General features: G+C 46.1%; 1 protein-coding gene across 1 annotated transcript in view; it reads left to right on the forward strand.

Annotated features, from left to right (window-relative positions):
• LOC139262932 (testican-1-like) overlaps nucleotides 1-26,136 on the forward strand; it is a 782,508-nt gene that overhangs the window by 629,173 nt on the left and 127,199 nt on the right. Inside the window, exon 6 of the mRNA XM_070878252.1 lies at nucleotides 6,613-6,727. Coding sequence (XP_070734353.1) covers nucleotides 6,613-6,727 — 115 coding nt within the window. The remainder of the gene's footprint in view (nucleotides 1-6,612; nucleotides 6,728-26,136) is intronic.

Here is a 26,136-nt window from a genome sequence, read left to right on the forward strand (position 1 = left end):
TGTGTGAGTTGCCTCCTCCCTTCCTCTTCCTCCTCCTCCTCAGCTGTTGGCAAGGGCTGTGCCCAGATGATGGAGAGGTTGTGCAGCATGGAGCAGACCATCGCCAAACTCAACACACGCTCTGCTGAGTACTGCAGGGCTGTTCCAGAGCGATCCTGGCAGCACAAGCATTGTTTCAACTCGCCAATGGTCTACGCGATAATATTTTGCGTGGCAGCATTGCTTTCGTTGTATGGATGCTGCCCACGTGTGCGTGGGTTGTGCACCGGGGTCATGAGCCATGTTGTTAGCGGATAGCCCGCGTCACCCAGTAGTCACCCTCTGCTTTGTTGTGATGGCTGAAGTGCAGATGGGACAACGGACTGCTGTACAATGATGTCATCATGACTGCTGCCAGGATACCGGGCATTTACCTGCATGATTTGCTGAGTGTGGTCGCACACCAATGGGACATTGAGGGAGAGGAATCCCTTTTGGTTGTGGTACATCTCAGTTTACAGGCGATACCCGCAAGGCAGCGTGCATGCAGTCAGTGGCACCCTGCACCAGAGCGAAGCCGCCTTATCGATCTGCCTGCTGCTATCTGTCCAAAGAGAAGGAAATATATTCAGCTCTCTTAAAATACAAAGTCCGAGAAATTGGAACCTTTAGCACCGGCCGTTAAAGCTGGTTTTGAAGATAAAATGGCGGCCGCCTCGCTTCTGCCCACTTCCGGCGCGGAATGCTGTGGACGCCACATTGGTTGGTAGCGCTGTCGTATCCTGTACTTGCCACAAATATTTTAGTGATCAAGAGCATGACATTAATTCGCGTGCAACGCTGAATTGATGCACGCTGAGTGATTTTGGACGTCGTCGCTTCTCTTAGCGCACTCTCCAAAGCACACCCATGCTTGCAGATGTTGCCCGCACATAGAGCCATTGGTGAACGCAGCTGGAAATGAAATGATCTATAGATCTCCGCCAAAGTCTTCAATAACTATGCAGAGTGTGGTCAGCCCAGTGAGATGGCTCATGGTCATTGCTACAGAAACACGTCAGCAGATTGAATGCCAGCACTCAACCGGAACAGGTCAGTCAGTTCTGGCACGTAATGTGTACAAAACAGCATATGGTTACAAATAGTCTCGGGGTCTTGTACTGTATCAAAAGGCTTGATTCATTACTGTCGGTCAGTTTTGTAATGCAAGACGTACACTTGTACACCAGTTTTCAAATCTTACTAATAATCGCGTACAGTTGTGTCAGTAAACAGGAAGTGAAATGATAGTTGGGCTTTATAAATGTTTATTGCTACAAATGTCTGCATTGAATATACATCCTGTCCCTCTGAAGTAAGAGGTGTGAGCTTATTCCATTCTCAGTTAAAGGAGACTTAACAACATTTCCCTGTTTCTGAAGGAATTTGTACATCTGCATTTACTCATATGGATATTCAGGTGTTCAGGATATCCAATAAAATGTTCACAGCTCTTGGTCTATTCAGGGAGGAATCATGAATCACCTACACAGGCTCTGACATCCAGTATTGTAAACAAAACTCCCAATTCCAGTACACCATTGCCCTTTCAAAATGCTTATCCAGCTACTTTCCAGAGAGCTAGGGGTCGAAATTGCCCTGTTTTGCCACACCCGTTAGTGCCTCTGGGTGGCGCAAACTAGGCGCACACCAGTTTCTGTGGGTTGCGCGGGGTAGGGGGTGGCGGGGGGCACTATCGGCTTCTGCAAAATTGCACGGGCATTAACAGAGGCGCTGCCGTGTGTGGCGACCCCTTAGCACCCCGCTGCGGACATTGCCCTGTGCCCCATGAGGCTGCCAGCGCCAGACTCGTGGATCGCAAACCAGGCCGACATCCGCTCTGGGGCGGAAATTAAAGGGGAGGTGGTGAGCCCCCGACTTCTGTCTGCCTTGCGTGCTGCGGGCCGCCATTGATGATGATGATGAAAATGACTCCATTTTGGATGCCAGGCTGCGAACTCGGCACCATGCCGCCCTCATGCTCCAGTGGAGGCCATCACAAGCCCAGCGGAGTGCTTAGCGACCCTCCCCTTTAAGCAAAGGGGAGGGGTGTTGAAAAGCGTCAGCACTACATGGAGCAGACGCATAGAGCTGACCAGCTCGCCCCAGGAGTGTCCCGGAACCCGCCCCTACAGGAAGTGGAACACGCGAGATTGCGCTCCACTTCCTGTGAGGGGCGTTACCGCAATTTCTCGGCCGGGACGGCTCTTCCATTCTGGGCGCAGGAAGTCCCGCCCCAAGTTGGTTACTACCCCCTAACGGGCGCTGGGGAATTTCTCCCCCATAGACTTCTAAAAAGGCTTACAGTGAATATCCTCTGTAAGAACAAAGGTATTTAATATGTACGTGCATTAAAAAAATAGGTTGCTTTTATTTATATTCCAGGGAGTAGAATCAGAAATATTGGTTGCATTCTTTAAAATTTGACAGATTAGTGTAGTTTTAGACTTCTATTTATTTTGCATATCCTCTCTGTCAACCTACAACCGGAAATACTGCCCTTCACTTTAAGAAAGCGGGATTTTCTGCTAACGCCGCACAGATAGATGAGACCACACCTTTGGCTTTCTGCTGATGTTAGCACCTGAAAGGTATTGCACAGGAGGTCCTGCGTTGCGCTCATTTAAATCAGCAGGCAGCACCAAAATAACGATGACCTGTATAGTCTGCATACTCCCGGCACGCACTCCCTGTGCTCGCGCTAACGCCCTACCCAAGATGGCATCCGGCGCTGCCCACACCAGAAGTGTGCGTGCCATTTTGGAACCAAAACGACACCCCCAAACAACGGGCGCTATGGAGCCGAATTTTGCGGCCATATCGTTTAAGACACAGTGTTAACTATTTTCATGTTTTTATTTTGTTGGAAAGGAGGGGAGATGTAATTAGCAGATACAGGTACGACATCCAAAATCCGGAGTTCTGGAATCCGGAATGTTCCAGAATCCAGACACTGGGCTGGTCCGTGGCGGGGTCGTCCGGAAACTGGAAAAAGTTCCAAAATCTGGACTTCCCCGCCCCTGCCTTGGCTGCCCGACCTCCCTCCGCCTCAGCCCGACTTCCACTACCTCGGCCCAACCTCCGCTGGCCTCGGCCCAACCTCCCCTGGCCGACTGAACTGCCCCCACCTCGGTCCAACCTCCTCGCCCCTCCCCCACCCCGGCCTCGACCCGACCAACCCCACCAACCTCCCCCCCCGCCCCCCCAGCTTCGGCCTGACCTCCCCACCGTCTCCCCCCCCCCCTCGGCCTTGGCCCGACCTTCCACCAACCTTCCCCCCCCCCACCCCCTGACCAACCCACTCAACCCGACCAACCCCGCCCCCACCAACCCCCCCGACCCAACCAATCCTCCTCGGCCTTCTGCGGCCCGACCGACTCCTCGGCTCGACCAACCCCCCCCCCCCCCCCACCTCCCTTACCCTACCTACCTCAGCCCAGGCAAAGACGTTCCGAAATCCAGAAATACCCGGAATTCGGAACGGCCTCGATCCCGAGGTTTCCGGATTTCGGACGTCACATCTGTACATGTAAAATACAGCACATAAGAAGAATAAATGTGTGCCATGCATACTTCATAAATGGCATTGAAATAGTCAAGGATGAAGTTGAAAGAAACCTAGGAGTCTTAGTTGACTCAATGCTCAACATGTCCAACTAATGCAGAGCAGCAATCAATAAGGCCAATAGGATATTAAACCACGTAGCTAAAACAGTAGAACACAAGTCAGAGGAAGCAGTGATCAAATTGTACGGTGTGCTAGTCAGACCACACCTTGAGTACTGTGTCCAATTCAGGTTTTTGAGAAACAAGGGAGACATTCAAAGGCTGGAAGTAATACAGGGAAGAGCCTTGAGGCTGATCGCTAGTCTGAAAGGTGCAAGTTATGCGGAAAGACTAGAGTGACTTGAGCTGTTCGGCCTGTAGAGATCTATAGATAGTAAATGATATGGAAAAGATTAGCCAGAATACTAACATAAAATGTAGAAGGAGGAAGAGGGAACAGTTTAAAGTAGTAACATGTAATTTTAGGACTGATATCAGGAAGTTTTTTTTCATGCAGTGAGTGACTTGGAATGGACTTCGGACAGAACGATGGAGGAGAAAACTCTAGAATTATTTACAAAGCAAGTAGATGCAGCAATGGGGGAGTTGAGAGTCATTCTGGATGGATGACGTAAGATGGGCTGAATCGCCTTCCTCATCCATAAGTATCTTGTGACAGGCAGCCAAGCACTGTGGGATCATTATGTGCTATTAAGTAGCTTCTGGCGGTACATAGATCGTATGTCATATCTTTGGTGGCAAACCCGAGAACTCTGCCGAAATTCCAAGTGAAATGTTTAGCGGAGCGGATAGGAGCGCCTGCATTCTCTAAATATTTAAATCAATTCTGTATTGGTTTTAAAATGTGTTAAGAAAATTCCCGAGTTGTGTCAAACCCAAGTTGTGCGAGACTGCCGCCTCCACATTGCTCTGGTGTCGGGTTGACCTCGGATTTATGCTGCAACCTTAGCACTGATGTGAAGTAGAAACTACTTTGCAGCAATGCGAGAGTTGCAGTTTATAAGCAGTTCTTGAGAGAGACAAAGTTGAAGTGTTCAGCTTGGATGTATTTGTAAGAGACATTGGGCAGTAAAGAAACTTCTGTCTATGTTATAAATAAGACAGCAGCCTATAAACTGGATGGTGCCATGCCCATTTGTCAGACTCGAAGGGCACCACAACCTCCAATATGGTGGGCCGGAAGTGTACACTCATTGCAAGCCAGACGTGTGCCGATCATCACAAAGTATAGGCGTCCAGGGTCCAAACCTGAGACAGACGTTGGGCCCTTTGCATATTCAAATAAGGTGCCTAACACCAGTTTGAGAACTCTCTGGAATATTTGATTGGCCTGAGCACAGCCAGCACCAGGCCAGCTATGTGCAGGTAATCTAGGTTTACATGCAGCCGAACAGACCGTCCTTAAAGGGCCACAACCAACAAGGTATGTGTTTAAAATATACTTACCTGAATGTGGAGCTGGGAGAAGCAGGACTTTTCCTTCCAGTTCCACATTCAAACCACACGGGCTGCTGCTGACCACCTCTTTCCCACCTTCCCCGTCCATATGCTGATGCCCCGATTGCTGTCGAACACTCCCCGATCGTCACTCCCCTCCCTCCTGGCCACCGCTGCCCTCCATCCTGTTGCACTCCTTTGTTGTCCCTTTTAAGGACTTATTTGAGAGCTGCTGCTGACATCGAGTCCTTTTCTCTTGCGAGCTGCTTGGGGTGCCCGCTAGATGTTCGTAGCTCACCAGCTAGATGATAATGAGGCCCGAGACCCAATATTACGAGGGATATGGGCCTAACCAGTGTCAGCTATGGCTCAGTTGGTAGCACACTTGCCTCTGAGTCAGAAGGTTGTAGGTTCAAGTCCCACTCCAGGCTGACACTCCAGAGCAGTGCTGCATTGTTGGAGGTGATATTTCTCCAGCAACTTGAGGTGTCTACTGTACATGGTCCATGTTTCTGAACCATACAGGAGGGCAGGTATTACTACAGTCCTGTTGACCATGAGCTTGGTCTCCACAAGATCCTAAAATCCCCTGGGAGGACAGGCACACCAACATCAGCGTTCTCATTCAGGCTAACATCCCCAGCATTGAAGCAGTGACCACACTTGATCAGCTCTGCTGGGCAGGCCACATAGTTCGCATGCCAGACACGAGACTCCCAAAGCAAGTGCCCTACTTGGAGCTCCTTCACGGCAAATGAACCAAAGGTGGGCAGCAGAAACGCTACAAGGACACCCTCAAAGCCTCCCTGATAAAGTGCAACATCCCCACTGACACCTGGGAGTCCCTGGCCCAAGACCGCCCTAAGTGGAGGAAATGCATCCGGGAGGGCGCTGAGCACCTCGAGTCTCAATGCCGAGAGCATGCAGAAATCAAGCGCAGGCAGCAGAAGGAGCATGTGGCAAACCAGTCCCACCCACCCCTTCCCTCAACAACTATCTGTCCCATCTGTGACAGAGTTTGTGGCTCTCGTATTGGACTGTTCAGCCACCAAAGAACTCACTTGAGGAGTGGAAGCAAGTCTTCCTCGATTCTGAGGGACTGCCTGTGATGATGATGTTGGAGGTGCCGTCTTTCGGATGAGATGTTAAACCGAGGCCCTCCCTCAGGTGGATATAAAAGATCCCATGATGCTATTTTGAAGAAGAGCAAGTGAGTTATCCCGGTATTTATCCCTCAATCAGCATAACAAAAACAGATTATCTGGTCATTATCAAATTGCTGTTTGTGGAAGTTTGCTGTGTGCAAATTGGCTGCTGCGTTTCCCACATGGCAACAGTGACTACATTCCAAAAAGTACTTAATTGGCTGTAAAGCGCTTTGAGACGTCCGGTGGTCATGAAAGGCGCAATATAAATGCAAGTCTTTTTTTTATCCAGTCAGACACAGAGATTGATTCCTGTGCTCTCTATGCACCTGTTTTTTTTGGCACACTCAAATTTCTAGACCATCATTTCATGTGGTGTTGGTTCAGAGGGATTCAGAAAGGATCATGTTGTATAACATTCCCTTTGCTTTTTTTTTGATTACAGTGTAAACTGGATTACCAAGCTTGTTCTTCACGTAAGACGATCACCTTGAGATGCAAAGGACCTTGTCCTTGTCTTCCTGGCCAAGAAAGTGTGAAGCTGAAAAACGAAAAGACAGGTAAGTCACAAAGGAGACTGAGGTAATCCAATATATTTAACTGTTCAAACTTAAATTTACTTTTATATTCAATAACACTTTTATGTGCCAATTATGTGATTCAAATTGATTTCTAAAACACCTGAGGGATTGTTTAAGATTGGATGCTTGAGGCTGAATTTAAAATAGAAAGATTGTTTTTAAAGTTATGAAATTAAAGTAGGTTGAGGTTAACTCTAGGGATATGAAATAGATTTTCATTAGAAGTGTGTAGGTCCAGTGCGATTATATGAAGCACAGTAAACAGAAAACCAGCAAAACAAGGTGAACAAAGGAGAACCAACTTATCTTTGAGTACCAGTCTGCAGCTTTCATAGAAACTTAGAGACATTTTAGGAAGCCAATTTAGGCCCCTCTCAGGGATTGATTTTACACAGTCCCATTTTCCTGCTTTCTCCCCATACCTTTCTATATTCTTTGAGTAGTTATCCTGTATCTTTTTGAATGCTATAAGGTGTCTTAGCATTGATCACTGCTTGTGGTAAAGCGTTCTACATTCCAGTAACTTTGCCTGAAAAAGTTTCTTCTGATTGTGAAAAATTAACAAATTTCTAACATTAATTCTGCAACTAGCTAAAAATGCAAGGGTCCTTCAATATAAAAGTCAAGTGATATTAAAAAGGCTATGACATTAATCCTTTGAAAACTGCACTAAACCAAAATCAAAGCAATAGCAATATTGCAAGTTTTGAGTTGATTTGTAGTTTTGTAAATTTCTAATTTTATATTAGAGAAAAAATACTTTTTTGTATGTTGTAAGCAAGGAAAGATGAGCATATTGCAAAAACTGGGTTATGTGGGTTTACAAAAAAATGGAAGTTAGGAATAGAAATACATAATTTGATCTACTGAAAACTGCTGCACTTAATCAAATAGGCGCACCACACCTTCTGTATAGTAACGGACCCATTCACATTTGGCAGTTTCTAAGATGAATTGCTTCCACTTCTGTGCACCAATGTCTGGCAAAAGCAGCAGCTTCTTGTTCCCTGAACTAAAGGATGACAAGCTGAAAGTCACAATACTGGAATCTAAACTGATAATGTTAAAAATCTCTCAGCGAGATCTTCATTGTGTTCCAAACATTTTTATAACCTCATCATAATAGGTGGACCCTCGAACGAGGATGACTTGCTTCCATGTGGGTTCACAGATGTTTCAATGAAGGACCCGATGTTCCAGTCCTGAACTCCAGTTGAAGGGGTGGAAGATGCCTGTGCATGGATTTTTTTAACGTGTGGCGACTGTTGTACATCAGCCACCACACAGGCTTAAAAGAGCTAGGCCTTTATCCAGTGGCAAGGGTTAACCAGGACGACTGGAGACTGGAAACATTTTTATAACCTAGAGTAATCCCAAAGAGTGTGTGCAAAAGAGACCTGAATTTCCAATAAGCTGTATAAACAACCCTATTAATGTGGTGATGTGGAAGGAGCCCAGTATGTAGAAGACTGAATGTTATTACTAGTGCACAGATGCTGAATGGTCCTAGTGCCATGATAAACAGCACTAATGTTGTTTATCAATATGCTAACCTAGTATTGATTTTTCAGCTTGATCAATGCAGGATTTTTTTTTACATCTTATTACTTTGAAGGGGGCGACAACACAATTAAGGAAAAAGTGTATGCTTGTGTCTATGACCAGTGCCACCGGTAATTTGAGTTTTAAAGAACTTGTTCTGAGCTGTGCTCTCCTGAAATGGATGTACTTCCATTACAGAGGACTGACCAGTTTTGCATCACAAGACAGGCTGTGATAGATTTCTCGATTGCCTTGCTATAACAACAGGAAAAACAGAATTATTACAATGGGAATGCATCAGGATGGGGACCTGGTTCTATAAAGGGTAGGAAGTAGACAAGTACACCCGTCAGGCTGCCAGGATGAGACTTGAAATCAAATTAAAATGAAACATGGCTTAAAAGAAGATGGATGACTTAGATTAAAGAGGCACTATCAGCAATCTGGGAAGTTTGCAAGTGAAAGAGGGACTTGCGGATGCAGCAGAGGTGTGTCAGGTAATCTTTGGGGTGGGTGGGAGTGCTGGCGAGAGGGTGGGAGCCACAGGTTTATAACAGTCCATATAATGAGTATTTGTGATTTAAAGGGGCATTGTTATCTGCTGAAATGGTTTTCAAAAAAATACTCTGAAGTTTCAAAATTAAGATGTATAAACAGAACTAAAAGAAAGAGAAACTTGCATTTGTATAGCACCTTTCATAACCTCAGGACATCCCACAGCACTTTATAGCAAATTAAGTACTTTTGAAGTGTAGTCACTGTTCGAATGTAGAAAATATAGCAGCAAGATCCTACAAACAACAATGTGGTAATGACCAGATATTCTGTTTTAGTAATTTGGTTGAGGGTTAAATGTTGGCCAGAAATTGGGACGAGCTCCTCTGCTGTTCTTCGAATTGTCCCATGGGATCTTTTACGTCCACCTGAACAGCCGGTTGGGACCTCATCCAAAAGACGGCACCTCCAACAGTGCAGCACTCCCTCAGTCTCTGAGCAATACAGGAGGGTGAGTATCACTACAGCCCTGTAGACCATGAGCTTGGTGGCAGATTTGAGGGCCTGGTCTTCGAACACTCTCTTCCTCAGGCAGCGAAGGTTGTGCTGGCGCACCTCAAATCGCTGGAGAAATACCACCAACGATGTCTCCGGAAGATCCTGCAAATCCCCTGGGAGGACAGATGCACCAACGTTAGCATCCTCGATCAGGCCAACATCCTCAGCATCGAAGCACTGACCACATTCGACCAGCTCCGTTGGGCGGACCACATTATCCGCATGCCTGACACAAGACTCCCGAAGCAAGCTCTCTACTCAGAACTCCTACACGGCAAGCGAGCCCCAGGTGGGCAGAGGAAATGTTTCAAGGACATTCTCAAAGCCTCCTTGATAAAATGCAACATCCCTGGCCAATGATCACCCTAAGTGGAGGAAGAGCATCCGGGAGGGCGCTGAGCACCTCGCGTCTCGTCGCCGAAAGCATGATGAAAACAAGCGCAGGCAGCGGAAGGAGCGTGCGGCAAACCAGTCCCACCCACCCTTTCCCTCAACGACTGCCTGTCCCACCTGTGACCGAAACGAATTCCCGTATTGGACTGTTCAGTTACCTAAGAACTCATTTTTAGAGTGGAAGCAAGTCTTCCTCGATTTTGAGGGACTGCCTATGATGATGATGACTCCCTCAGTACTGCCTAGATTTTATGTTCAAGTCCTGGAGTGGGGCTTGAAACTACAACCTTCTTACTGAGAGGCAAGAGTGCAACCTGATAGTGGAATTTAATAAAGTAACTGTACAAATAGAGGAAACTGGTTCCATAATGAATTTGTAAAGTCAGGATTTTGACACTTTCCAATTTTTTTCTTACCAGCCAATTACTGTGCATTTGTAATAAAGAGCTAATACCAAGGTGTAACATATGCTTGCCTAAAGCACATGGGGCTAGAAATTGCGTAGCGCCCCGTTTGTGCGAAAACCTTCGCAGGAGTTATGGGGAGGATAGACAAGCACATGAGGGAGAAGGGAATAGAGGGCTATGCTGATCGATTTAGATGAGGAAAGATGGGAGGAGGCTCGAGTGGAGCATAATTGCCAGCATGGACTGGTTGAGCCGAATGGCCTGTTACTGTGCCGTATATTCTATGTAAGCCCTTTGCGCCTCATTATCGTCCCCCGGAGACACCAATGGGAGACACAAAGCAGGCCAATTTCTCCCCCATGAAGTCTCTGAACTTCATAGCATGTGTCTTTATTTGAACATGAGTATGTTGGAATTAATAGGGCAGAACGTTATTGCAGATGAAAACCTGAATCAAATCAGTAGGATGAGTTAACTCCTTGAGCACTGCTTTGACTTTATGAAGCAAAATAAAACTGGACTAAAACTGCAAATTCTTTACAACTGAAGATTGAAGAAATATTTCATGGTTTCTGAGAAAATGAGGTAAGGCTAGTAATAGATATTTCTATTTTCTGAGGTAATTTAATCTGAATCCTGTCTCCATCTCATTTGCTCTGGAGGAGCAGTGAAAACCTCTTTTGGTAGGTGTTAGAATCCCCAAAGGCAACAGAATTGCTTCACTTACCTTACAAATCTGGCAACAATTTTTGGGACCACCATAAATGGCAGTGCTGTAAGGTATGCACCCATAGGATAATCTTAACAGGTCATGCGAAATACGCTTAGGGATTTAATTACAAGATGTTTGCACTGTACAATTTATTTTTAATTTTTTGAGGTATTATTCATCGGTTGATCAACAAAACAGTTGAGAATTCTTTGGGTGGATTTTAACCTCCAAGAATAGATGGGTTGGGGGCGGGCAGGTGGGTTGGGGGCTGGTGGGTAGTTGATATTTGGATCGCAGTTGCAACCCAGCTCTAACGTGCCAACTTCTGGGTTTAATGGAGGTGCATTTGGATGCTTGCGAGTAACTTACTTGCCGAAGCCGGGGTTTTAATTAGTGCAGGCGGGCGGGTAATTATTGCTGCAATTAATGTCCTTAAGAGACGTTAATACGGGGGGAGAAATTGCCCCTTTTTGAGAGGCCCGTTAGCGTCTCTGGTGGCGGGGGGGGGGGGGGGGGGGGTGCTACCAGCTCCCAGGAAATTGCCCGGGAGTTTACGGAGGTGCTGTCATGGCAGCAGCGCGCCCCGCAGGTAGCAACCCGGCCACTGTGCAACCAGCGATGACATCATCGCTGTGCGCGGCGACCCCTCAGCGCTGTGCATTGACCCCTTTTCACCCGACGGGGAGAAATTGTCCTGCGGCCCACGAGGAAGTTGAAGGGGCAGTCGCCAGCACCCCGTGCTGCCTACGTAGTCTTTTTGCTGATTCTCGGGTCGGCTGGCCTACCTGTTTCTTTCTGTGGTCCAGGCCGCCATCGTGCAGCCCGGCACTCTGTTTTGGGTGTCAGGCTGCAGGCACGGTACCACACTGCCCTGGTGGTCCAGTGGAGGCCATCAGAAGCTTTGCAGAGTGCATAGCGGCCCTCTCCTTTAAGCGAAGGAGAGTGGTGTTGAAGCGCGTCAGCGCTATTCGGAACATCCGCGTGGTGCTGCACAACTCATCCCGTTAGCACCACTGGAACTGCCCCTAAAGGAAGCGCATAAGATTGCACTCCATTTCCTTTGAGGGGCAGTAGGCCCAATTCAGCAGCCGGGGCGGGACCTCTATCTATGCCGGGCTGTATTTCTTTGCCCTGATGCCTGACCGTTCCATGCCTGAAACCCCCCCCACCCCCGCCACCACTCCTGCTGGTTTGAGTTTCCCTTCTTCAGCACTTTCTTCTTCTTGTCCTCCTCTCCCCACTCCTTCCTCTCCAGCTTCTGTTTTAATCAAGACAAATTTTAATATAACTAGCAACTTAATCTTGTTTAAGCTTTCTCTTTGCCTTTAAGCATCCTGTGAGCATATTAAATACTTTCTGAAAGGCATGGAATCGCCATATTCAAACAACCCTGTTACATCCTCAAAGAATTCATATTACTTGCTAAGAATGATCGGCCATTCAACAACCCATGTTGCCTTGGATTTATTGCCATTACGTGAACTGGCCAAGCTTTTATGGCTTTTATGTACTATACTCAAGTATTTTTCCCCACAGCAGATGTCAAGCTAAATCACTGCTGAATTCAGCATCCTGCTTCTGACATTTTTAAGGATTGGAGTCACATTAGTTATCTTCAGGACCTCTCATACCATCCCTATAGCCAAAGAACTTCGTAATATATTAAAGCGAAAAGTACCAACAAAAGCTTCAAAAATAGCAAATGTACCTTTTGGTGCACAATAGAGGCAGGCAATCAAATGTTGCACTGTGTAGCCTTTGAAAATTGAGTCTGTGGAGTCAGCCAAAGCTGAAAGGCATTTTCTCTCCGTAGCACTGTAAGCTGCTTCATGAGGTTTTCTCTGTTATTTCTGATGTAAGTTCCCCAGCATTGCTGAGAAAGCACTGTGTTGTTTTCAGATTACAGGTCTGCATATTTATTTGAACAGTAACACGAGTTCGTATTGACTCGTCTTAACACACTGTTAGGGGATGCTGTCTCGCTGATTTTGCAAAATGCTACAGGCCATGGATTTTTTTTAAATCTATTATTTTAATGAGAGATTATAAGATCACTACATAGCAGAACTGTAGAGATAAATGTAATGTCATTAACAGTACTTTAGGTGTTTGCACAATACATATTGGCCCAGATTTTGCGGTGGGCATTGAAAGCTACCTGTCTGTTCGTCGTCACTATCCCTCTGAAACTGACGGTAACTTCAGGATTTAGCGTATGCACAGATGAACACGGAAATCCTGAGGTTGTCACTGTCTTTCACTGCTCCGACACTGGCTGCTCTGTGGACATCTCCCCCCAACCCCCAACTTCCCATAGCCGACAATCAGTAGAACAGGCAAAAACGTAAGCTTTTTCACGCTAATATCGCTGTTAAACATCCTATTAAATGATAAGATTTGTTGGAATAGGTGTAACTGGGGTTTTAACAGCGTGTTGACTGCCAAACAACCGTTCTGGCCCTGAAAAATGAATTTTATTTGTAGAATATCAAATTTCTCCATTATGATAAAAATTACTAGATTTTTAAAAAGAAGTAAAAGTTTATTCGTGATATTTCAGCTTGACCCCATGTGTATGTCCCAATCTGTATTTCACTTTCTGTAACCTTTTTAAAAAGTGTAGATAATCAGCGCTTTTCATATCCTGCTTTACTGTCTGTGAGAAATCTTCAATGTGATTGGCTGCTGAGACAACTTGATGACGTCACTGCTGCATCATACTAGTAATCCCCGATTGAGAATGCTACAATCAATTACACGTCGAGGAAGCTTAAGTTCTCGCCACAGTGATCACAAGATCTCTGTGGGCAGCTTTCTTTGAGATCAGTGGTGATCGCTGTTGCTTCGCCACTCAGTGCAAATTACAGGCCATTGTTTTGAAAAACACTTTTAAAAAGTAGATGTATAAACCATATTTAACCAAAGGTGCGGCTCATTGTTATGTCTGAATAAACACTCATGGTAGTGTGGCAATGTAATGGCTGCTTTCATTGCAGACTATGTAACCTTGTCCCCAAAGATATACAAGTTGGTAACATGAGGAGACCCTGGAATGCAATTGCTATAGGATGCTTACTCCCATCAGGAGCTCCCTAGTGTTCAATTTACAATATGCAAGTATTGTAAATATCACTTTCCCCAGCAAAATTTCAAGGTTACAACAACCATGTCCAAGAATAAGCGTGTTTAACAGCAACATACAATACGGTAATTACACAAACTAGGGTTGTATTCCCTGGAATTTAGATTTGATCAAAGTTTAAAGCTATTTAGGGGAACAGATAGGGTAGATAGAGAGAAACTATTTCTGCTGGTTGGGGAATCTAGGACTAGGGGGCATAGCCTAAAAATTAGAGTCAGATCTTTCAAGAGTGAAGTTAGGAAACATTTTTACACACAAATAGTGGTAGAAGTTTGGAATTCTCTTCTGTAAATGGCAGTTGATACGAGGTCAATTGTTTATTTTTGTTAACCAAAGGTATTAAGGGATATGGGGCAAAGGCAGATATAAGGAGTTAGGTCACAGGAGAGCCAAGATCTCATGGAATGACAGAACAGGCAGAGGGGCTACTCCTGTTCCTATGTTCACACGATAAAAAAAATAAACAATGGCACTCCGCCGGTAAGATGCAGGAATGCCAACATTAGAATCACAATCAAAACCACTTATTTTATTAAAATGGATAAAATTTGACACTCCACAACATTGGTTTTTCAGGGTCATAAGTATCTACAAGTCCAAACAATTTGGAAATTTCCCCGACCTTTGAGGATATTTCGAGCCGGTTAGACAATGGGTGAGCTGGGGTTAATAACAGGAGCAGTAGTTGGAAACTTCTCGATTCGGTTTCAACACTAGTTTCACAGCTTCCATCAGAGACCATCCTGGAGAGTTCTGACCAGAATCAGGAGCACAAACAACGTCCTGGGAGGTGGCTTGTTTGTCACCAATGGAAATGGGTGAATCATCTGAGGTTTTCAAAGGAGTCACTCTCAATGTTATCTATCACTCTCATTTGGTACCTCAAAGGCAATGCAATTCTCAGAACTGTTCCTCATAATGCTTCTGCAGCAAACCATCCACCAAAACTAAAAACATAACGGCCCAGAATTTGCGGCCCTGAAGACAGCAAACTGGCAGCATTCGCCGTCATTTCGCCATTGAAACTGACTGCACCTTCAGGATTTAGCGTTAGGGCGGCCTAACGCGCAAATCCTGAAGTTGCGGTCTTCCATTCACTGCTCCACACATCCCCCCGCACCCCCCACCCTGCCACCGCCTCCCCCCCACTCCCCCGCCCCCTCCACCCCCCCACCACTGTCCCCCCCACATCCCCCACCCCACCACTGCCCCCCCCGCCCTACCACCGCTCCCCGACACTCCCACCCCACCACCACCTTTGCCCACCACCCCACCACTGCCACACTCCCCACCCTACCTCCAGCAACCACACTCCCCACCCCACCACTGCCTCCCCCCCCACACTTCCCCCCCCACCACCACCTGCCCTCCCCTCCCTACCCCTGCCCCCCCCCCACAGCCCCCACCCTACCACCGCTCCCCTTCCACAGCCCCACCCTACCACCACTTTCCCCCCCCACACCCCCACCATACCACCGCCCTCACACCCCCCCACCCCATCACCACCTCTGCCCCCCACCCCACCACTGCCACCCCCCCACACCTCACACCCCACACCCCACCACTGCCACCGCCCCCCACCTCATCACTGCCACACCACCCACACCCCCCACCTCACCACTGCTACCCCCCCACACCCCCCACCTCACCACTGCCACCTCACCCACACCCCCCACCTCACCACTGCTACCCCCCCACACCCTCCACCACACCACTGCCACCTCACCCAAAACCCCCACCTCACCACTGCCACCCCAGCCACATCCCCCACCTCACCACTGCTACCCCCCCACCTCACCACTGCCACCTCACCCACACCCCCCACCTCACCACTGCTACCCACCCACACCCCCCACCTCACCACTGCCACCTCACCCACACCCCCCACCTCACCACTGCCACCCCACCCACACCCCCCACCTCACCACTGCCACCTCACCCACACCCCCCACACCCCCCACCCCACCCACACACCCCCACACCCCACATCCCACCACTGACCCTCCCACCACCACCCACCCCACCATCGCCTCCCTCCCACCGTCACCCAACCCCCACACTCCCCCCCCCCCCCATCACAGCCTCCCCCCCCCAACACCCACAACCCCACCGCTGCAGCCCCCCACCCCCCAAGCTGGAAATAAGTGTAATAAATCATGGAAACTAATGAAAACTTCAGCTCTTCTGCGGTAATACTACTGTTAAATATCCCGTTAAAAGTTAGCCCCTTTTGGATTAGGTGGAACTGAGGTTTTATTTTACAGCGTACTGACTGCTAACCAAAGGTTATGACCCTGAAAAACTAATATTAACTTTGTGGAGTGTCAAATTTTATCCATTTTAATAAAAATTTAAATTTTTAAGAAACATAAAAAAAACATGTTTTAAGTAAGAATCATTGAATCATTGAATGGTTACAGCACGGAAGAAGCCCATTCGGTCCATCAAACCCATGCCACTAGAGTTTGTTCATCTTTATTTCAGGTTTGCCTTTTCCCCATGTGAGAGCCCCAATGTTTGCTTTGCTCTTTCTAACATTTTTTAAAGTTTGAATTTTAAGACCTTACCCGTGGTTCACTGTGAGAATTCTGCGTTTTGATTGGTTGCTAAGACAGCTTGTTAATGCCACAGCAGCTCTTTGCTGGGAATCCCCATTAACTTGTGCTGATTTCAATTATACGTCGGAAAAGCTGAACTTCTCGCCACAGAGATCGTGAGATCTTTGTGCAAAGCTTACTTCGGCGCCAGTGGCGAATGCCTTTGCTTCGCCACTGACCATAAATTACAGGTCGCCAGCTTCAATATTCTATTTAATAAACCAAAGTGCCACTTTTTACATACCCATGGAAATTAAGACATAACACTCTTTCTCCCTAAGCAATATTTTTCAAAGTTGGTAATCCAGCATTACAAAGTTTTTTTTCTCGACACTGATGTTTCCAAATCAGTTGTAAAGATATCACAATGGGACCATCGCTTTCTTCCAATGAACAACTCAAAGGGTGTCATATCTGTAATAGTTTGAGGCATGCTTTTAGTCGGTCTTATATCAGAACATAAGAACATAAGAAATAGGAGCAGGAGTAGGCCATTTGGCCCCTTGAGCCTGCTCCCCCATTTAATAAGATCATGGCTGATCTGATCATGGACTCAGTTCGACTTCCCCGCCTGCTCCCCATAATCCTTTATTCCCTTATTGCTCAAAAATCTCTCTATCTCCGCCTTAAATATATTCAATGATCCAGCCTCCACAGCTCTCCAGGGCAAAGAATTCTACAGATTTACAACCCTCTAAGAGAAGAAATTCCCCCTCATCTCAGTTTTAAATGGGGGGCCCCTTATTCTGAGACTATGCCCCCTACTTTTAGTTTCCCCTATGAGTGGGAATATCCTCTCTGCATCCATCTTGTCAAGTCCCCTCATTATCTTATATGTTTCGATACGATCATCTCTTTCTTCTGAACTCCAATGAGTATAGGCCCAACCTACTCAACTTATCTTCATAAGTCAACCCCCTCATCTCTGGAATCAACCTAGTCAACCTTCTCTGAACAGCCTCCAATGCAAGTATATCCTTCCTTAAATACGGAGACCAAAACTGTATGCAATACTCCAGGTGTGGCCTCACCAATACCCTGTACAGTTGTAGCAAGACTTCTCTACTTTTATACTCCACCCCCCCTTGCACTAAAGGCCAACATTCCATTTGCCTTCCTGATTACTTACTGTACCTGCATACTAACATTTTGTGTTTCATGTACAAGGACCCCCAGGTCCCTCTGTACTGCAGCACTTTGCAATTTTTCTCCATTTAAATTATAATTTGTTTTATCTATTTTTTCTGCCAAAGTAGATAACCTCACATTTTCCCACATTATACTCCATCTGCCAAATTTTTGCCCATTCACTTAGCCTGTCTATATCCCATTGCAAATTTCTTGTGTCCTCCTCACAATTTGCTCTCCCACCCATCTTTGTATCATCAGCAAACTTGGCTACATTACACTCGATCCCTTCATCTATGTCATTAATATAGATTGTAACTAGTTGAAGCCCCAGCACCGATCCCTGCGGCATCCCACTTGTTACTGTTTGCCAACCGGAAAATAATCCATTTATCCCCATTCTCTGTTTTCTGTTAGTTAGCCAATCCTCTATCTATGCTAATATATTACCCCCAACTCCATGAACTTTTATCTTGTGTAGTAACCTTTTATGTGGCACCTTATCGAATGCCTTCTGGAAATCCAAATACATCACATCCACTGGTTCCCCCCTATCCACCCTGCTCATTACATCCTCAAAGAACTCCAGCAAATTTGTCAAACATGATTTCCCTTTCATAAAACTATGCTGACTCTGTTTGATTGAATCATGTTTTTCCAAATGTCCTGCTACTGCTTCCTTAATAATGGATTCCAACATTTTCCCAATGACAGATGTTAGGCTAACTGATCTATAGTTTCCTGCTTTCTGCCTGCCGCCTTTTTTAAATAGGGGCTTTACATTTGCAATTTTCCAATCCGCTGGAACCTTCCCAAAATCCAGGGAATTTTGGTAGATTATAACCAATGCATCCACTATCTCTGCAGACACTTCTTTTACGAGCCTAGGATGCAAGCCATCGGGTCCAAGGGACTTGTCCGCCTTTAATCCCATAATTTTACCGAGTACTACTTCTTTAGTGATAGTATTAAGTTCCTCCCTCCCTATAGCCCCTTGATTAACCACTATTGGGATGTTTTTAGTGTCTTCTACCATGAAGACCGATACAAAATATTGGTTCAAAGTCTCTGCCATTTCCCTGTTCCCCATTATTAATTCCCCAGTCTCATCCTGTAAGGGACCAACATTTACTTTAGCCACTCTTTTCCTTTTATATACTTGTAGAAACTCTTACTATCTGTTTTTATATTTCGTGCTAGTTTCTTTCATAACCTGTCTTTCCTCTCTTTATTATTTTTTTAGTCGCTCTTTGCTGGCTTTTAAAAGTTTCCCAATCCTCTGACCTCCAACTAGTCTTGGCCCCTTTGTATGGCTTGTTTTCAATTTGATACCATCCCTTATTTCCTTAGTTAGTCACGGGTGGTTATCCCTTCTCTTACAGTCTTTCCTTCTCATTGGAATATATTTTTGTTGAGAGTTATAAAATATATCCTTAAAGTCTGCCACTGCTCATCAACCATCTTATACTTTGATCTATGTTCCCAGTCAGAAGATCAAGATGTTAATTAGCCAACTCTGCCTTCATACCTTTGTAGTCTCCTTTGTTTAAGTTTAGGACTGGTTTGTGATCAAACTTTCTCACTCTCCAACTGAATTTGAAATTCAATCATGCTATGATCACTCTTTCCAAGAGGATCCTTTACTAGGAGATCGTTTATTAATCCTATCTCATTACACAGTACCAGACCTAAGATAGCCTGCTCCCTGGATGGTTCCGCAACATACTATTCAAGGAAATTATCCCGATACACTCTATGAACTCTTCCTCAAGGCTACCCTGGCCAATTTGCTTTGTCCAATCAATATGAAGGTTAAAATTGTCCATGATTATTGCCGTTCCTTTTTTACAAGTCTCCATTATTTCTTGATTTACACTCTGTCCAACAGTGTAACTACTGTTAGGGGGCCTATAGATTACCCCCACCAGCAACTTTTCCCCTTATTATTCCTTATCTCCACCTAAACTGATTCAACATCTTGATTTTCTGAGCCAATAGCGTTTCTCACTAATGCACTAATGCATCCTTTATTAACATCTACCTCACCTCCTCTTACTTTCTGTCTATCCTTCCAAATTGTCAAATACCCCTGAATATATTTAGTTCCCAGCCTTGGTCAACTTGCAACCACGTCTCTGTAATGGCTATCAGATGATACCCATTTGTATGTATTTGTGCCGTCAACTCATCTATTTTGTTATGAATGCTGCATCATTCAGATAAAGAGTTTTTAAATTTGCTTTTTTACCATTATTTTTCCTGCTTTGATCCCACTTTCTGATACACTTTTAAATTTATACTTTCTGTCCCTTCCTGTCACGCTCTGATTTTCATTTCCCCCAGTACTACGTTGCTCTATTGCCTTCGTCTTATTCTTTGACTTTTTAAATTTCCACTCACCTGAACCCTCCCTTCCACTAATTAGTTTGAAGCCCTCTCTACAACCCTAGTTGTTCGATTTGCCAGGACCCTAGTCCCAGTATGGTCTAAGTGGAGCCTGTTCCAAAGGAACAGCTCCCTCTTACCCCAGTACTGGTGCCGGTGTCCCACGAACCAAAACCCTTTTCTCCCACACCAGTCTTTGAGCCACGTATTTAACTCGCTGATCTTATTTACCCTATGCAAATTTGCTCGTGGCTCAGGTAGTAATCCAAAGATTATTACCAAGTATTAGTTTCCACAGGGTTTACAGGAAAGTTTATCTGATGAGCTTGGAACCCACAAACATCATCGACAGTGGTGTTATCTAGAGATGGCCACCATGCATTCTAGCTAATCATTTCATTCTTACTATATTAAGATAACCAGCATGTAGTTCCTGGATTGTACGGTTTGGGAATTTAGGTGGAATAACAACACAAAGCAAAGACCCGTCTTCAATCAACAAATCATCTTAATGTTTACCGTATAATGTAATTCTGCTGGTAAAAATTCATCAGCAGGCCAGATATTCACCACATAATACTAGATAGTATAGGGCCATGCACTTGTAGCAATATGTATATCACTGACCTTGAAGGGAAGTGTGTTCAACTGCTCACTACATCATTTCTTGTTTACCACTAGCTGAAAACTACATCTTTGGCAAAGATTAACCTGATAAACTAAAATCAACTTGTTAAGTATGAACAAAGAGTCTGACTAGATACTGTGAGCTCAAAGTAAAGTGTGACCGTAGTCTTTTATTGCAGGTCTCCAGAGTGCCTCTCCAGCCTGTGAGGCCTCCTTAAGTACCAGTGCTCCCAAGGGATTGTGGGGTCCCTTGGGACTCCAGGGGATGAGCCCTCTGGTGGCTACACAAGTTAAATACAGGTTTACACATATATAACAACACTCCCCTGCAAAGTCAATTGTGTAACTATTTACAAGGTGAGTCGAGCTGGGGCCTTTCTTTCCCTGGTTGATCGTCTCAGTGCAAATGCTGGTTTTGGTGAGTCGTTTGTTGGGCCTTCGCTGGGCTGCTGTGCAGCTGGCCTTGCCTGGTGTGATGAATCCTGCTGGGCTGCTGCGGGTGGTCAACCGTGGTGTCAGTTGCCATTGGTGTGTATGTTGGGGGTCAAAGAAGGTGGGGTTCCAATGTGGGTTGCTCTGGATAGTCCGTAAATTTGAGTTTGATTTGGTCCCAGTCTTTCCAGTGGGTGAGTCCATTTGAAAGTTTGATCCGAAACACCCTACTCCCCTCTTTGGTCACAACAGTGCCGGGAAGCCAGTTGGGACCTGTCCATAGTTCAACACAAATACAGGATCATTGATTTCAATTTCGCGTGACACATTTGTGCTATCATGATATGCACTTTGTTGAAGCCGCCTGCTCTCTACCTGTTCATGTAGATCAGGGTGGACTAACGAGAGCCTTGTCTTAAGTGCCCTTTTCATGAGCAGTTCAGCAGGTGGAATCCCAGTGAGCGAGTGGGGTCTCGTGCAATAGCTAAGCAGGACTCGGGATAGGCGAGTCTGCAGTGAGCCTTCCGTTACCCTCTTCAAGCTCTGCTTGATGGTTTGCACTGCTCTCTCTGCCTGACTATTGGATGCAGGTTTGAACGGGGCAGATGTAACATGTTTGATCCCATTATGGGTCATGTTCTCTTTGAACTCGGCACTGGTGAAACATGGCCCATTGTTGCTCACAAGGACATCAGGCAGGCCATGCGTGGTAAACATGGCCCGCAGGCTTTCAGTGGTAGCAGCAGACGTGCTTGCCGACATTATCTCACATTCAACCCATTTGGAGTACGCATCTACAACCACTAGGAACATTTTACCCAAAAACGGGCCTGCATAGTCAACATGAACCCTAGACCACGGTTTAGAGGGCCAAGACCATAAACTTAGTGACACCTCCCTGGGTGCATTGCTTAACTGCGAGCATGTGTTACATTTGTGCACGCAGGACTCTAAGTCCGCATCGATAAAGGGCCACCACACGTGGGATCTGGCTATCGCTTTCATCATTACGATGCCTGGGTGGGTACTGTGGAGATCACTGATGAAAGTGTCCCTGCCCTTCTTGGGGACCACTACCCGATTGCCCCACAGAAGGCAGTCTGCCTGTATAGACATTTCATCTTTGTGCCGCTGGTACGGCTTTATCTCTTCCTGCATTTCCATTGGAACACTGGACCAGCTCCCGCGAAGCACACAATTTTTTACTAGCGACAGTAAGGGGTCCTGGCTTGTCCAGGTTCTAATCTGTCAGGCTGTGATGGGTGATTGCTCACTCTTGAATGCTTCCATAACCATGACTAAATCTGCGGGCTGTGCCATTTCCACCCCCATGATGGGCAATGGCAGCCTACTGATAGCATCGGCACAGTTTTCTGTACCTGACCTGTGGCGGATGGCGTAGTTGTATGCGGACAACGTGAGCGCCCATCTCTGGATGCAGGCCGATGCATTCGTATTTATCCCCTTATTCTCGGAAAAAAGGGATATCAGTGGCTTATGGTCAGTTTCCAATTCAAATTTGAGCCCAAACAGATATTGATGCATTTTCTTTACCCCATAAACACACGCTAACACTTCTTTTTCAATCATGCTGTACACTCTCTCAGGCTTAGACAGACTGCTGGATGCATAAGCAACCGGTTGCAATTTCCCAAATTCATTAGTTGTTGCAATACACACCTGACACCGTACGACGATGCATCACATGTTAGTACCAAGCACTTACATGGATCATACAACTCAAGCAATTTGTTTGAGCATAACAATTTTCTAGCTTTTACAAAGGCATTTTCTTGGCTTTTGCCCCATACCCATTCGTCTCCTTTACGCAGTAAGGCTTGCAGTCGTTCTAACAGTGTGCTGAGACCCGGTAAGAAGTTACCAAAGTAGTTCAGGAGTCCTGGAAATGACCGCAGCTCCGTCACGTTCTGTGGCCTTGGTGCGTTCTCGATTGCCTCCGTCTTCGAATCAGTGGGCCTGATGCCGTCCAGCGCGATTCTTCTCCCCTGTAACTCCACTTCAGGCGCCAGGAAAATGCACTTCAAGCATTCTACAGATGCTCGACTGTGTCCCGACCTGCAGCCAAGATGTCGTCCTGGAAGACCACCGTGCATGGGACCGACTTCAGTAAACTTTCCATGTTTCTCTGGAATATCGCCGCGGCTGGTCGAATTCCAAACGGGCATCTGTTGCAGATGAAGAGACCTTTGTGCGTGTTGATGCAGGTGAGGCCCTTCGATGATTCCTCCAGCTCCTGTGTCATGTAGGCCGAGGTCAAGCCCAGCTTCGTGAACGTCTTTTTCCTCCCGCCAGCGTAGCAAAAAGGTCAGCAGCCTTTGGTAGTGGATATTGATCCTGCAGGGAGAAACGATTGATAGTTACTTTGTAATCACCACAAACTCTGACGTTGCCGTCTCCCTTGAGAACTGGGACAATCGGACTGGTCCACTCATTGAATTTGATTGGCTAAATGATGCCCTCTTGTTACAGCCGGTCTAGCTCGATCTCTACCTTTTCTCTCATCATGCACGGTACTGCTCTCACCTTGTGATGGATGGATCGCGCCCCCTGAATTAGGTGGATCTGCACTTTTGCTCCTTGGAACTTCCCGATGCCTGGTTCGAACAGCGAAGGGAACTTTTTTAAGACCTGGGCACACGAAGTCCCAGTTCCAGCGTATCTTTCCCAGCCAGCTCCTGCCGAGCAGTGTGGGACCATCGCCCGGTACCACCCAGAGTGGTAGCTAGTGCACTGCTCCATCGTAGGAGACCTTTACAGTAGCACTGCCGATTACGGGAATCAGTTCCTTTGTGTAAGTTCTCAGTTTCGTGCGAATGGGAAAAGACTAGTCCTGAGGCCTTGCTGCACCACAATTTATCGAAAGTCTTTTTGCTCATAATGGACTGGCTCGCACCCGTGTCCAGCTCCATTGACACCGAGAGTTCATTTAATTCAACCTTCAGCATTATCGGGGGACATTTTGTGGTAAATGTGTGCACCCCATATACCTCTGCCTCCTTGGTCTGTGGCTCTGGTTCGTCGTGATCCGCCGTGGATCTGTCCTCCTCTGCAACATGATGGTTTGCAGGATTAACAGGGTTTGTAGCTCGCCTGCATATACGTTGGAGATGTTCCATTGTTCCACAGCCCTTGCAAACATATCCTTTGAAGCGGCATGAATGGAAACGATGATCACCCCCGCAGCGCCAACAAGGTGTTAATGGCCTTGCATTCATCACCCTTGATGGTGGACTCTGAGACATCTGCGGACGTGCAGCTGCAGGTATGTAGGGCCTGCCCTGTACGTTGCGATTTGAAAACAACATCACTTTGCTCACATTACTTGTAGCAGCACTTGCGTGCTGAGAGATTTGCTTAATATTGTCACTGGTGGCAATGAACTCCTGGGCTAGCGCTATGGCTTTACTCAAGGTTGGGGTCTCTACAGTCAAAAGTTTGCAAAGTATCACTTCATGGCCAATGCCAAGTACGAAGAAGTCCCTGAGCATGTGCTCCAAATGTCCTTCAAATTCACAATGTCCTGCAAGGCATCTTTGCTCGGCGACATAACTCGCCACTTCCTGGCCTTCAGACCTTTTGTAGGTGTTGAACCGGTACCTCGCCATCAGAACGCTTTCCTTCAGGTTCAGATGCTCCCGGACCAGTGTGCACAAATCATCGTATGATTTCTCTGTGGGTTTCGTTGGAGCAAGCAGATTTTTCATGAGGCCATACGTTGGTGCCCCGCAGAGGGTGAGGAGAATCGCCCTTCATTTGGCAGCGTTCACTTCTCCTTCCAGCTCGTTGGCCATGAAGTATTGGTCGAGTCACTCCACGAAAGTTTCCCAATCATCTCCCTCTGAAAATTTCTCCAGGATGCCCACTGTTCTCTGTATTGTTGGGTTCGTCATCTGTATCTCGTCGCCAGTTGTTAAGTATGAATAAAGAGTCTGACTAGATACTGTGAGCTCAAAGTAAAGTGTGACCTTAGTCTTTTATTGCAGATCTCCAGAGTGCCTCTCCAGCCTGTGAGGCCTCCTTAAGTACCTGTGCTCCCAAGAGATTGTGGGATCCCTTGGGACTCCAGGGGATGATCCCTCTGGTGGCTACACAAGGTATATACAGGTTTACACATATATAACAGAACTGGATTGGCATTTGATTTTGATTGTTTAAACTTGATGTCATACTTGCAAGGTGATAATTCAATAATCCATCTTTGTATTCTCATTGAAGCTAAAACAGGTACTCCTTAATTTTCTGAGTCTATAAAAACTAACGGCTTATGATCATTATACAGAATGAAATGACGTCCGAATAGGTATATGTGAAATTTCTTCACTTGACATATGATTGCAAGGGCCTCTCGTTCCATCTGTGAATCTCTGAGGGAGTTGGGGTACGGGAAGCAAATGCTATCGGTCATTCAAAACTGTCAGGACTTTGGTGAGAAATTACAGCTCCTACTCCCACTTTAGATATATCAAATGATAAATTCAGTGGCAAATTAGGATCATAATGTCCTAATAATGGTGAACTTACTATCAAAGTCTTCAGCCATTCAAAACGACTCTGACAGTCCTTCAATCGCTCTCATAATCAGTTACATTGAATTGCACAGAATTTACAGAAACAGACCATTCGGCCCGGGAGGAGGCTAGTGTGGTTTATGCTCCACACTAGCCTCCTCCCACCCGACTTCATCTCACCTTATCAACATACATTTCGATTCCTTTCTCCCTCATGTACTTATCGAGCTTCCCCTTAAATACATTAAAGTTATTCACCGTCTCCACTGAATGTGAATAGTAAGCTGTTCCAAAGAGTCTACTCAATGGATATGTCGACATGTTTGGAACAAAGTTCCTGCAATAATTGACTAGACCCAGAAATGACTGCTCACCTTCCACATTAATTGCAGAGGTTATTGCTTCAACCTTCTTTGATGGTTTAATACCAAACTTGTTAAC

This window comes from Pristiophorus japonicus, chromosome 4, assembly GCF_044704955.1.
Source record: "Pristiophorus japonicus isolate sPriJap1 chromosome 4, sPriJap1.hap1, whole genome shotgun sequence".
Classification (NCBI taxonomy): Eukaryota; Metazoa; Chordata; class Chondrichthyes; family Pristiophoridae; genus Pristiophorus; species Pristiophorus japonicus.